Source organism: Vidua chalybeata, chromosome 5 (genome assembly GCF_026979565.1).
Source record: "Vidua chalybeata isolate OUT-0048 chromosome 5, bVidCha1 merged haplotype, whole genome shotgun sequence".
In the NCBI taxonomy this organism is placed as follows: Eukaryota; Metazoa; Chordata; class Aves; order Passeriformes; family Viduidae; genus Vidua; species Vidua chalybeata.
Genome location: NC_071534.1, coordinates 59,160,643 through 59,174,107, shown reverse-complemented (window position 1 = coordinate 59,174,107; position 13,465 = coordinate 59,160,643). Strand labels below are relative to the sequence as shown.

Below are 13,465 nucleotides of genomic sequence, written 5' to 3'. Positions count from 1 at the left end.
CAGTGACCAGTAGACATGGTGTAGATATTTTTGTTGTGATACAAGAAGGGACACAGCTGTTGAGTCAGAGGAGTAGTTCCTCAGGGGTTACAAGACTGATAAAACTTAACCATGGACACTTGTCTGTAAATGGCAGATGACTGCAGTGTGAATAGTTGTTTACAAAGTCACTGACTTCAAGTAACATCATTTCAATCCTTTGATGGAGAGGTAGCAAGGACCTGCCTCCTAAACAGTGAGAAATGCAGTTTCTTACTGGCATTTGACGTGATGGGGCTGTGGCATTGGCTGGCAGGGCCTGCACAAGTGCAGCTTTCTCCTTCCCTTCTGCAGCATTGTTTGTTATTCTGCCATTTCAGGTACAGAGTGAAAGGCAGCCTCTCTCTTCCTCTCCAGACCTGCCCTTTCTCACACAGAGATTGTTTGAAACAGTGTTCTGTGTTCACATTCTGTCCAGAATAAATGTTTAAAGTTTTTATTTACAGCTAGTTCTGAAGGTGCTCCCATGGTGCATGAAGATTAAAAGAATGGGTCTTTGCCTGTCCTGCTCCTTTCAGCTTGTTTTGCCTGTCACAGCTGTTCTCTAGAGGATGACACTCTTCAGCTACAAATCTTGACTAAAGATACACAACCTTTTATCTTTCCTGATCATTCAGAACACCGGGACATGTGCAAATCTTTCTTCTCTACATACACCATTACAGCATTCATAAACTCCTTCATAATAAATACATGTCCTCCTTTTAAATGGAGAAATGGTCACACAGGCTGAACAGGTACAGCACTCTGAAAGGAAAGAAAGTTTCCCTGATGTCATGGTTCTTTAATGGTGGGAAACATAATTTCAAAAGTATAACTGGGAGGCCAAAATTCAAATGCCTTTTTTTTCCCCAGTGTCCTTTAAAAATAAAGTGTACTTCAAAACCCAATGATTAACACTTCCAAATACTATCTATCCAATCTAGAGCTGAATTAAATAAGAAAACTCTACCTGAGCCTATCACCTGTTGCTGTGTTCTTAGTCTCTTCAATTTCCCCTATTACATGAAGGAATAGGAGCAGGATTTTAAGACACTTTTTTTTTTTTTTGGTGGGATTTTTAATGTAATTGCATTTCTGAACACATCAAGTCAAACAGCACAGCTTAAAAGGGAATTGAAGTATTGTATTCTCCAGAGCTTCAATATACATATGTAGAGTATGTAATATTATTTGACCCATATGCTTAAATGGGTACAAATTAAATTTATTTTGTAATGCATAGACAACCCTTGTCACAAAGACAATTAGCTGCCAGGTAGACTTCTGAAATACAATTAACTCCACTTTACCTCCTATTTTTGAGGAGGTAACATGTTTTAATATCTGTATCATACTTAATATCATGTTTTAACATGTTTAAATATCTGTATATTGTATATTGTATATACAATATCTGAATATTGTATCATTACAAATATTCAACCTCTTAATTAAGAAAAAAATACTAGTCAGAATTACATTTTTACAAATATTCAGCAAAGACCTCTGATTGATTTCTTGTGGTTTATTTACTTCTTTTGCTGTGCAACACGATGAAATACATCACAAATTGAAACACGGAGGAACAGATTTGATCCTGAGGGAGCTCAGGATTTGAACTCAGAATCTCCTCCATAAGATTTCCTCACACTGCACTAGCTACAGATACAGTCTATGTCCTGTGAAAGGATGATACAATCCATTTCCTATTAGCCATGTTTGTACCAAAGTACCAGTTTGTACTTACTTTTTCTTTTCATTTGACACCTTAAACCTCAGGGCAATTTGATCTTTTTGGGCACATATATTTCAAAATTCAGACTGTGTGACAGAAAGAAGAATTTACAGCAACCTCTGCTGACTTCAGTTACTTGAAGATCAGTTCTGATTGTAGGACACATTTAAGATGCTTACAATAGAAAGACAATGCCACTCCCAATTTTAAAAAGCCAAACAAGTCATCTCTGTTGCACCTCTGCTGGAAGCAGGAAAGAGAAAATATACCTGCTAGGCCATTATTTGAGACATTCATTCTGTCTCCTAGAGCAGCTTTAGGATTCATTTATTCCTTTTTTCCTCTCCCATTTCTGCCATATTACTTATGGATTGCTTTGCCCTTACCATCTTCTTTTCCAAATTCCACTTGTTTTTATTTGCAATACCCTTAGGAAATGAGAGTTTCACAAACAAAAACAAAACCAAACCAAACCAAAATTTCCTAAGCTACCTTCTCTGGATTCTCTGAGGTATCCTGTTTTCTATGGCTTTGTCTTCCAGACAGCAGGGCCAAGCGTTGTTTTGTGTGCACTGCACAGCACTGGGCACAGCAGCAGAATGAAACAGTAGATCATTATAAAGATCGTATTGGCAGTTTTCCCACCAGATCTTACTTCACATATACTTTTGTTCTTATATAGCACCACTGAAAGAGGAGCCAAAGCTCTGTTGCTATCAATGAAGGAAGCGTGTGTAACCTTATCTGCTGCACTGACTTCAATATTCTGTGAACACACGTACACTGAAAAAGGTAACCAAATATCCCCTAAAGGTCATCCATTCGCTTAAGAACTTAATTTCTTAATTTTTCCGGTTTCAAACAGGGAACAACATCTGTGGTCAGACACCTCAGACTCTCTCCAGGAGAAAGGTAGATGTGTTTTACAAAAGAGATATGAAGAGACTAGCATAGCATTAGGAAATGAACCAGCAACAAGTTTGGGAAAATAAATAAACAGAAATTCTGACTCTCATCTTCCTGTTTCAATAACACAATTTATTTCAGAGAGATGAGAATTAAGAAAATTTTTTTTTTCTAAAAATTATTTATCCATTCTGGACATTCAATTTTACTTTCAGAGATACAAATAGCTGCTTTATTAATTGAATAAAAAATCTCATAAAAATATTTTGAGAAACTATATATATACATATATATGTATATATATATAAAATTTTTTTAACTCTCAAAACATCTTTCTATGACTGGTACAAAACAAATACAAATACGCTTCTATATTAACCTAGAAAGTAAGTTGTGTGATGAAAACCCATCTGAAGCAAATGTGGTATTTTCTTTTCAGAATGCATGAAATATTTCAAGGAAGTCAGACATGATCCGCAAAAAAATAACTGGAAGAGTCCCTTACCTGCCGAGAGATGGAGCTGCTTGTAGGATCTGGCACCGCAGAAATAAGGTTGGCAGTGCTCTTTCTATGAACACTATTCATACCAGGCATTTTAGTGATTTTACAGGCTTTGCTACTAGAACTAGAGTTTTTACGTTTTTTTCCTTCTGATTTGTCAAAAGAAAGGGGTAGAGAAGACACTGCATTATGTGCTCCCAGGGAGTGGTCCCCTGAGTGGTGCACAAGAGAAGATACAGACAGATTAGAAGTGTCAATACTGCTCACTACCATGCTCATGTGTTTCACTGAGTCTGTTGAACTACTTGACAATGAAGTCCGTCCTGAGGGCTCCGATTTGGCACTGAGTGGGCTTGTTCCATTATTGTGCACAGACACACTGTTATAGGAGGATGTCGCCTGATAGGAGTTCAACGTTGAACTGGGGTTCAGGACACAGTTCTTTTTGTGGGACCCTGAAAATGAAGATGAGGAAGATGTCTGCAAAGATAATGAGGAGGATGACGACGATGAAGACGACGACTGCGGCTTTTTCTTTTTGTTACTTGAAGACTCATCACTCCGAGATGACAGGTCTTTCACTTTTGAGGATTTGCTGGTTTTTGTTTTGGATGGCTTGTGGGATGGGGAAGGGATGACTGCTGGCACTGGTGACACAGCTGATGGCGCCTTAAAAGTTGAGTCCATGATGCTTAGGCTTGCAGCCACGTGAGGAAAAGCTGTGGTGTGTGACATAATGGAATTTGTCTCTGCCGTTGTCACAAAGGCTGCATTTGATAACATGGCTGATGTCATTATGTAAGAAGAAGTGATTCTTGAACTGATAGGTGTTGAAGGAATATACACTGCACTGGGGTTGCTGAAGGGCTGTAAGACTGATGCTGGAAAAGGAGTGGAGACATGTGCTGCTGGAGAAGGCATGGGACTGTCTGCCGCAGGAGGGATTTTCCTAAACAGAAAAGGAAAAAAAAAAAAAAGAAGATACATAAAAAATTCCATCCAACAATGCAGATATGAAATAATTTCCATTGACTTATTCAAAAAGGCAAACCTAGTTCATTATAATTTTGATTCCTATTCTATTCTATTAATCACATACAGCAATTAAGTGCACAGTATTACAATTTAAACACATTATTAAAAAGTTAAATTCCTTTTTCCTTCCCTTACTTTACCAAACAGTTAAAATATGCAAATAAATGCCCAACAGTAGCACCTATACATATCCCAGTCACTATGTTTCATTAATTGCATATGTTTTGCTTCAAAGTTCAAGTTGTGGAACAGTTTCAATATCAACCTAAACTCACAGGTTAGATTTCATTAAGGTAGTAAATGAGCCGGTCTGGGGGGCTGAAGCATTTAACCATTGAGCACAAAGAGGAACTATCACCCCTTTCCAAAAGCAGTGCTATTCCCAACAGCTCATTTGAGAGCGGGTTAGGTGGGATTAAACAGGTAAATTATTGATTAATTTTCACTAATATTGAAAAATTGACAAAATATTAAACAGAGCTTGTATAAAGCTTTATAAATAGCTGAATACTGTTTTGAGAAAAAAGTATAATAATATTACCTGTGAAATTGGTAGGATGTATTCAAATTCCTTTCCATTCAGCCATCACCTATTATTTTATCTAATGTGGTGTTACTGAAGAACCAGACCTTCATAATGTCTCTTGGAAAACTATTATGTGAGCTTTTCCCATTATTTAGACCTATATTTAATTCACAGTTTCATCCTATTTCTCTTTTCTAAGAAGCTGTACAGCCCCATAACTCTGCCCTTGTTATCCTCACTACTGACACCTTTCCCATTTTTAAAGGCTTACTCTTGCCCTCACAGAAGTACAATAAAAGAGCAGCCCTGCATGTGCTGTTTTATCATAAATCAAATCCTAATTACAAGTGTTCTCTCCAGTATTCATTCCTCCTATGGAGACTGTTGGACAGAACACTGTTTATGGCACAGTTACATAAGGGATTACATACAGTCCATGCTGTCAGAAATGAGGAAGTCCTACTGCCTGCCACTTGCAATGCAAACAAAGCTGCTTATCAGAGCTGTCCTTCAGGTTCCTTTTAAAGAAGGGCCAACAATTCCTACCCACCTTTGCAAAGTACTGTGAGAACTAGGGATAAAAGTACTTTGTTACTGTTACAGTTCTGAGAACATGGCCCTGCATCCCTGTACCTCTGGCCAGAGCTGCAGAGCTTTAGAATAGCAGCCTCACACCCAGCTCTGCTTGGGGAGCACAGGGAAAGGTCAGTCCAGAGGAGGGTTGAAGAGAGCAGAGGAATAAAAAAGGGGTTAGGCACTGTCAGCTTCTTGTGTTATACAGACAAGTGAGTATGGCTGGAGCTCATTAAGGTATTAGAGATTACATAAACAGCTAAAATTTGGGAAAACTTTAAAAATCATATTTAGTGGGAGCAGGATAAGGCATGTTTACTTTTGGTTTCTAATAACTGCTACAGAGGTTTTGTTTTCTGTACTAGTTTGTACTAGTGGTGGTATATGTTTTTTCAGATGCCAAAGCATCTTTTCTCCTGACAAACAAAGCCAATAGATAACAAATTTTAATCTTCCTATATAAGGAAATGAAAATATTTTTTTTGTGGAAGGTGACAGACACTAGTTTATGAATTTACAAAGCAGATTGAGCATGATCAGTCTCTGAACAGACATGACACTGGCCCTTTTATGGCAGAACCAACCATTTCCAAACTCCAAACACAATGGCACCATTATCATTAAGTTACCAGGTTAGTCAGACAAGCCAAGCTTTAGTGCTTAAAAATATATATTTAAATAAAAATCAAACCTTGTTTATCTAATGGCTGGCATCCAATGAATATAACACAATCCTGATAATAAACAGTGACATGAAACACTGCACTTCAGCATCATTACATTGGAAGAAGAATGCATATTCTGTAGCAGAATACCCCCAAAACCTCAATCCTATCTGCAGATGCCATGAACTTTTAATTACTTTTTTTTTAAAGTAATTTTAGAAGTAATTTGAGAAGTAATTTGAGAAGTGCAGTCTATTTCAATGGATCTGTGTAGTCAAAGTCTATAGTGCTTGGACCCTGCATATGCAATAGAGAGGTGCTTCAACAGTGAGTAATAATCAGAATTTTAAGATCCCAAAGGTAGTAAGGGCACTATGGATTAAAAACCTATCATATTCCATCTTACACACAGACAGATGTGCACTAAATTCCTTATCTTACAACTCAGGAGTCTTGCACAGCAAAGCCTGAATGGGTGATATGCCTTGATAAAGGCATAAAATTCGAAGCAAAAGAGGTAATTTTACAAACGCTGGCCATGGAGTGTTTAATTTAGAAGTTTTACAGAATGAAAAATGTAAATTACCCACCAAGCATAAAAATCCCACTTACTTCCACATCTGTGAGTTCAAGTGTTTTTCTACCATGGAGTTCAGTGCGAACCGAAAATGGTCCCATCTTCTGTCAAAGACATAGTACCCTCTTCCCATTAAGCGACTGCCATATGAACAGAACTGAAAGAAAAGGTATTTCAATGTTGCTTATAAAAATGTATTTCTACATTATGAAATATTTATTGATAGATCAAGGAACACAGTTGTAATTTGTATCATGCATATAAAACTTCTTTTAAAATGTGGTTTTCCTTATCTACAGCATAGATTTTTTAAGAATTATGAAATATGAGCATAGTATTTCAAGTTAGTGTAAAGTATATTTCATATTTCATTAACAATTCAGTGCCAGAGAAAGAATGTAACTGCTCAGGTGCTTTTAAAGAAAAAATTCTTACTGCCTCAGAAAGACAAATTACACTGTTCTGTGTGTCTTAAATCTCATAATTGCATGACAGCAATAAAAATATAACTGAAGAGGAAAAGAAGTGCACAGGGAACATCTTTAGCATCAACTTAATAAACAAACCCCTGACATTTCAGTAAAAAAGTAAATTATCATCTATGGCATCTGTGCTACAACAGAACATGGGATATACTATTCACAGTGCATGAAAATCAACTGGAGGAGTAGTATTTTGAGAATTCTGCAGAGCTCAGGAGTACTTGCACCCCTTCCTCTGGAGAATTTCCTGAAAAGTCCTACTACACTGAAATGTTACAATCAGGAATCTGCTCTTGTTTCAGCTCAGTCTTGTTGATCTAAATGATGCAGAGAACTGTTGCAATGCCTGTTTCTAGGAGAGAAACCTGTTACAAACCATCCTCAAAAAACAAGACAACTCTCCATCACACAAGAGACCCAGTCACAGCAATTCTGGCTGACAGCAGAAGCACTAATGTGGTAGAAGAGCATCCATTCAAAGTACTCGTCAGCTTAATGCTCAGCAAGTGGTGACTGCAACTGTTCATTTTAAGTTTGTTTCATGACAAGGTTAAATGGTTAATTAAAACCACCACCTAAATTGACAAACTAGCCTCACCTCCCAGTGAGCTACCACTAACATCAAGTACCACTAAGAGGCATTTTAAGTAGCTACTGACTTTCCCCCGATCAATTATTACTACCTGGCCAGGAGAGGGACTTAGTAAGGAAAACAGTCTACTTTAATATGAAATTCAGCAATTTAGCATGATCTGGAGGTAATTTACATTATCTTTTCTGACTTCACACTGATACAGGCTAAGAACTGGTTTCACTACCAGTAACTGCTTCAGTTGAGAGATGCTAAGATTTCAGAGAACAGATGAGTCAGTGGGGTTGCCTTGAAACAGAGCTAGGATCCTAAACCAAAATGCCTATTGACAGCCACGCCTCACTGCTGAGGCACGTACGAGAACTGGCTGCACTTAGATTATTTTTTGAATTGTGTGGGCACCCATGCAGCGAACCTTTAGTTTTTAATTCATAGAGAAGCAGTCAGCAATACCAAAGCAGCATAAAATAGTACCAAGGAAATAGGAGGTTTCTGCATATCATAGTATTATGTAGACTACAGTAATTCTCATTTTAAGAAACAAATACAGGATTTCATCTGACAGTCATTTAATGTTTGGGTCATACCTTTTTCTGGTGTGTGACAGTAACAAGTTCTCCTTTGCTCTTGGGAATACAAACAACACTACCAGTTATCACAAGGTTTGTTTTATTCTGCATATCATATGGAAGACACGTAAATGTATTCCTTGGCTCAATTTTTATGAGAAACAACTCCTAAGAATTTCAAGAGTTCTCCCACTGCTTCTTGGTTTGAACAGTATAAACAAATTCACACTGCAGAGATAATACCACAAAGCAGCTTTTACTATTTACAATGAAATTTCTCATTAACACAGGAGAAAGACAAAACCAGCTGCTCAAACACATACTGGTGGAGCCACCACCAGAGCCCTTCCATTTTGAGATGAATGAAGCAGTAGTTTCTAAGTCCACATACACTCACATAAATGACATTTAATTACTGCTTTAAACCAGACTACAGAAATCAATGGAGCACTGTACTAGCCTTCTGCCACCAACTGCAAGGTACAGTTTTGTAGGAACTGCAACAACCAAGAGAATAGCTGCTCATGTCGCATTTAAAGCAATGCAACTTTTGTCAGTTTAGTAGAACTACACCCAGTTTGAGGTCTACTGAGAGGACAGTCTAAAAATAGAACTTCTGGTTTTCTGCTGCCCATCTTGTCCTACATCGATGTATCATGTGTACTGAGTAGTGGTCTCCTCCTACCTTATCCCATCCTTAACCTTTTCTGTTAAATGTATTTTTTCTCTTTAGAACAGTTTTCAGAATGTAAGGTCTTCATTCCTTATCTTCTTATTAAATTACGTTTTTGTTCTCCTCTCCCTAATTATGCAAGAACAATGGCAAGGCATGCCAGAGACTGACACATACCCCAAGAGGTCTGGGATGGTGTCCAGAAAAGTGACAGTCTAATTTCTCAGATTCTTCAGCTCCATCCGCTTCTCCTTCATCACTGGACAATCTGCTTGTGATATCTCCTCCCATGGAAGGCAGTGGCAGTTCTGGTACGTACCCACTGTGGTTTGAAGAACTGTTGCTGTTTATGCTATTTGCAGATGAAGGTCTAGAAGGAGAATATACATTTAAATCATCAGTGTTCAAAGGCTCTGTAAACCTACCTGCTGGCATCAAGCATCAAAGCAAATGATACCAGAAATGATCAATGTAAACAAGGACAGTAAAAGGCACTGAATAGCTGACATTTCGTCTCTTCAGAAATATATTGTGGGGTTGTCATCAAGTTAATGTTAACAGAAGCACCCTTCTATTGCCTGCAATTTTAAATTTGTCATGAAGTTGGATTTCAGATCTTGAGAGGGACAAAATATATTTAAAACACAAATAAAAATCAGGTATATAAGTTCTTCTTACACTGAACCATTACTCTGCTACTTGATTAATCCCAAGGGTCCAGTTACAAAAATCCTACTAAAATTAGTGTACTAAATATAAGAGTGTTTAGCTGACCCGCTCTGCAGGTAGATTAGTGAGTGAGGTAACTGGGAGAGCTCCTCACAGCATGTAGGTTTTCTTTACCTTTGTCTAAAATGCAATAAAACAAAGCAGTCTTTGCACCACAGGGTATGATGGTGTCTTGCCTTCAAAAGTAGTTTGAAAACAGATTAAATTAGAAGTGGGGGTGGAAAAGGTTCTCAATCACAGTCTGTACAACCAAGTATGTACTGAGAGCTCTGAGGCTGGAGGAGAAGTCCACACTGGGCAAAATCTGTAGATGATCTTCTTCAGCCTCATGCTGTCAGGACAGAGCAGTCCCCGAGCCTGCGGACAGGAGCCCTCTCCTGACCTGCGCGGGGATTGCTCACCCATGGCATCAGCGCAGGACAAGCGCTGCAGCTGCTGAGCCCCAGCAGAGCCGCAGGCTTGCTGCCCACACAGAGAGGCCACAGGGCTTCCACGGCTGCTCTGAAGCAGGCAGGACTGCAGCAGAAACACAAATGCAGACTTCATAAACACAATGTCTGACTGCTAAAATCCTCCTCCTCGAGTACTACTACCTCTGCAATTTCTGCAGCTGACTCTCATGGAATTGCACTCCAGTTTTGCTACTTTGACTGTAACATCTACTAAAACCCCATTTCTACCTGCCTGTCTGTGCTCCTCTCTGTGTAAATTCACTGCTTTTACAAGAATTAGGCAGAGAAGCACCAATTCATATGTGGGTATTCTTTCATTGTCTTTTCACTCAAACCCTGCAAGGCCCACTCTGCCACTGTAGGAATGAAACTTCATTCAGGCTTGATGGCTACACAGAAAATATTGGAAACAGCTGTCTCTGTAAGACCTGAGATGGCAAATACAAGAAGCATCTCTTTGAAATAGGAACTATTATATTAGGAAAGTCCCAAAATGAGCACCCAGTCCTGACCAAGGTTTCTGCAAAGAAATGAATGATGAAAAAAATATAAATAGGAAAAAAAGACAACTAATTGAGCTCTATGCACTCGAACCAAAATTAGTACCAAAAAATCCCACAAATAAGCAAAACATACTGGAAGTTTTCCAGAGGACAATTAGAATTCACTAGATCAAAAACTTCACACTGTTTTTTGCAAAAGGATGCCTTCAGAAGTTTTCACTGTCCTTCTGAAGAATGTTTTTGTCCTTTCTAAGAAAAATCTTCAAAACAAGGGAAGACATGCTATGGACAGTTTCATATCAATAGTTTTAAATCAACACTAAATTACATCATAATTGGAAAAGTATTTCTGGAGAAAAATTCTATATAAATGTACACAATTTTACCACTAATACCTACACTGATTCATGTAAATAGACTTTTCTACTCAATTGTGACCAAATAACTTGAATATAATCTTTCCTAATTATAACTACCATTTTCGAAAAAAAAAAATGCAGTTAATCTGAGATTCTGAGGCAAAGGTGGACACTATTCCTTCCCTCAATCCCAATTAATCACAGGCTACCATGGACAGAGTTTGGTTAACATAAGCTAGGAGAAATTCTTATATTAGCATGTTTTATTGTGTACTAGCCGAAAGAAGTATTAAATAATTATAAAACGAGATGTATGAACATCTAAGAAATTTCTCACAGCACTTTCAGAATTCAACATTCCACACTGCCTACCTTGGAAGTACAGAATTTGGTGGTCTAGATTTTGCAGGAGATGTTACTTTAGATTCTTGCCCAGAGTTCACTGAGGATCCTGACAGAGAGTCTTGTGCTGGTGTGGGCTGGCTCTGATAGCTTTCCCTTGCAGATGGCGGATGCTCTTTGTCTTTTGCGGCTTCTTTTTCCCTGGATCGAGCTTTGTGTTCAGCTAGAAGGATGTCAAACTGTTTTTTACGGCCTGGAACTGCTCGTCGATGATTAAGTGAATGAGTCTAAAAATAGGGTGGTTAAAAAGCATTTGTGTGTGCATGACATTGTTTATGAGTCCTCTATACTTCTGATACAACACTACTCTAAAAGATAAAATCTACTTCAAACAACTTTAGCCACAGTTATGGAAATAAAACTATAGCTATTCCACGTTATCTTTGATAACTTATAAAGTCATTCTTAAGAAACGCCAACATCAAGGCTAAAATTACTTTTTGCAACATTTTTTATATAATAGAGACTATTGACTTACCTTTTTCAAGATGGAAAATAGAATTGCAGTAATTTTAAGATATTAAGAAAATCATTGTAGCTTTTAACTTACAATGAAAAACTGATTTCATTGGATTGAAAAACATGAATAGATTTTAAAGCAAATTTAGCTGATGATCTCTACTGACAGGCAACACATACACATACAAATGTTCATTAGAAATGTCTCACATTGCAGCTACCTTTTGATGCAGGAGTTATTACTATCACAAGGGCAGCCTCAAGTAATTTATTATACAAAAATATGGTAATTTTTTTTTACTAAAAACTGACTATACTTCAACATTGTTGCACACATGAACCAAAAAAGAAGCATTTAAAATAACACTTGGGCTTCTACATGAAACGTTAATGCTTTTTGCATAATAAAATGACATGAAAAAATCTTTTAAGAAATATCAGTGGAATAATGCAGATGCTCTTATTCAAAGAAACAGAATTACACAAAAGAATTACCTGAAAACAGCGCCTGAATACCATACCCATTGTCTGTAAGACAGGAGCAGGTATGACCTCTCAAACTACTGTGGTAGGATTTAAACTATAACAAAGCATCTGATATTTTATCTTCTAAGAAAAATACCTTGCAGGTGAGGGATCTTGTGCAAGGTTTCTTTGTTTCAGGATCCAGTACTCCACAGTGCTTATTTGGGTCAAATTCTCTTTCTGTTTAATGGGAGAAGGGGAAATGAGAGAAGAAAACAGATTATTATAGAAGTTTTAACCAGAGTAGTTTATAATTTTTGCCTGTTAGAATTTGGTTTAATCAGGCTAACAACCTGAACCACTGATCCCAACCCCAGCATCCCATAACAGTGCTATGTGCATCACTCATATAGATGTGTATTTTTTTACCCTTGCATATTTAAAACCATTTAGAGCAGGATTTCAGCCAAAGACTTCATGGAAATAAGTCTGTTTACAGTGGAGGGGCCCAAACAAAGGACCAAACCAATTCCCTATGACTTAAGTTCCCTCTCTAACTCTGCCTGCCTCTGCAGCCATAAAATATAGCATTTGCAGCTCTGGCTCCAGAGTTGGGCTAAGACACAAATGGTATCACAAGTGCTTTAAAAAACATTTCTCTGACATACTTAAAAAATCTAGAAAACAACCCATGGTTGATTACTGGTGGCATTTTAAAAATAAAATTTATCTAAATCTGTCCCCTAAATCTTTATAAAAATAACACATATGTTAGGTTTTATTTCCCTATGTGAAGGGAGGGATGGAATTTAAAGTTTGTAGAGATTATGAGAAAAGGCATTTACATGAGTTCTACTCATGATTAACATTAAAAGAGCATTAATATTTAATATGCTGTATCTGTATATTTAATTTCATTAATATTTTAGTATTTCTATACCACAGATAGCATCATCTCCCTTAGGCTATGTTAATATAATTTTAGGGCTTGCATTAAGAACTGTAACAAAACTATGGATACACCCTTTTTAGTTTATGCCATCAAAACCCTTTACCATTACCTGCATAGATCTTGACAAATTATGGTGTAATTGGTAGACAGGTTTGCTTTTGTTTGGTAGAGGAATATAAACTATTTGCCAAATGTTATTTTAACTATACAGCCGTGTTACATTCAGATACAACAAACATCCTGTACTCAAATACAACATTTAATCAGAGGATTTAAAAATTCTTTATA

At 37.4% G+C, this 13,465-nt stretch overlaps 1 protein-coding gene across 5 annotated transcripts in view; it reads right to left on the bottom strand.

The window, feature by feature from the left end:
• The window catches only part of ATXN7L1 (ataxin 7 like 1), a 107,582-nt gene that overhangs the window by 4,135 nt on the left and 89,982 nt on the right, over positions 1–13,465 (bottom strand). For all 5 annotated transcript variants that reach the window (XM_053942059.1, XM_053942058.1, XM_053942060.1 and 2 more), the window contains 5 exons: positions 12,383–12,465; positions 11,272–11,528; positions 9,034–9,226; positions 6,576–6,697; positions 3,168–4,113 (listed from right to left, as the gene is read on the bottom strand). In XM_053942059.1, the coding sequence (XP_053798034.1) occupies positions 3,168–4,113; positions 6,576–6,697; positions 9,034–9,226; positions 11,272–11,528; positions 12,383–12,465 (1,601 nt within the window). The remainder of the gene's footprint in view (positions 1–3,167; positions 4,114–6,575; positions 6,698–9,033; positions 9,227–11,271; positions 11,529–12,382; positions 12,466–13,465) is intronic.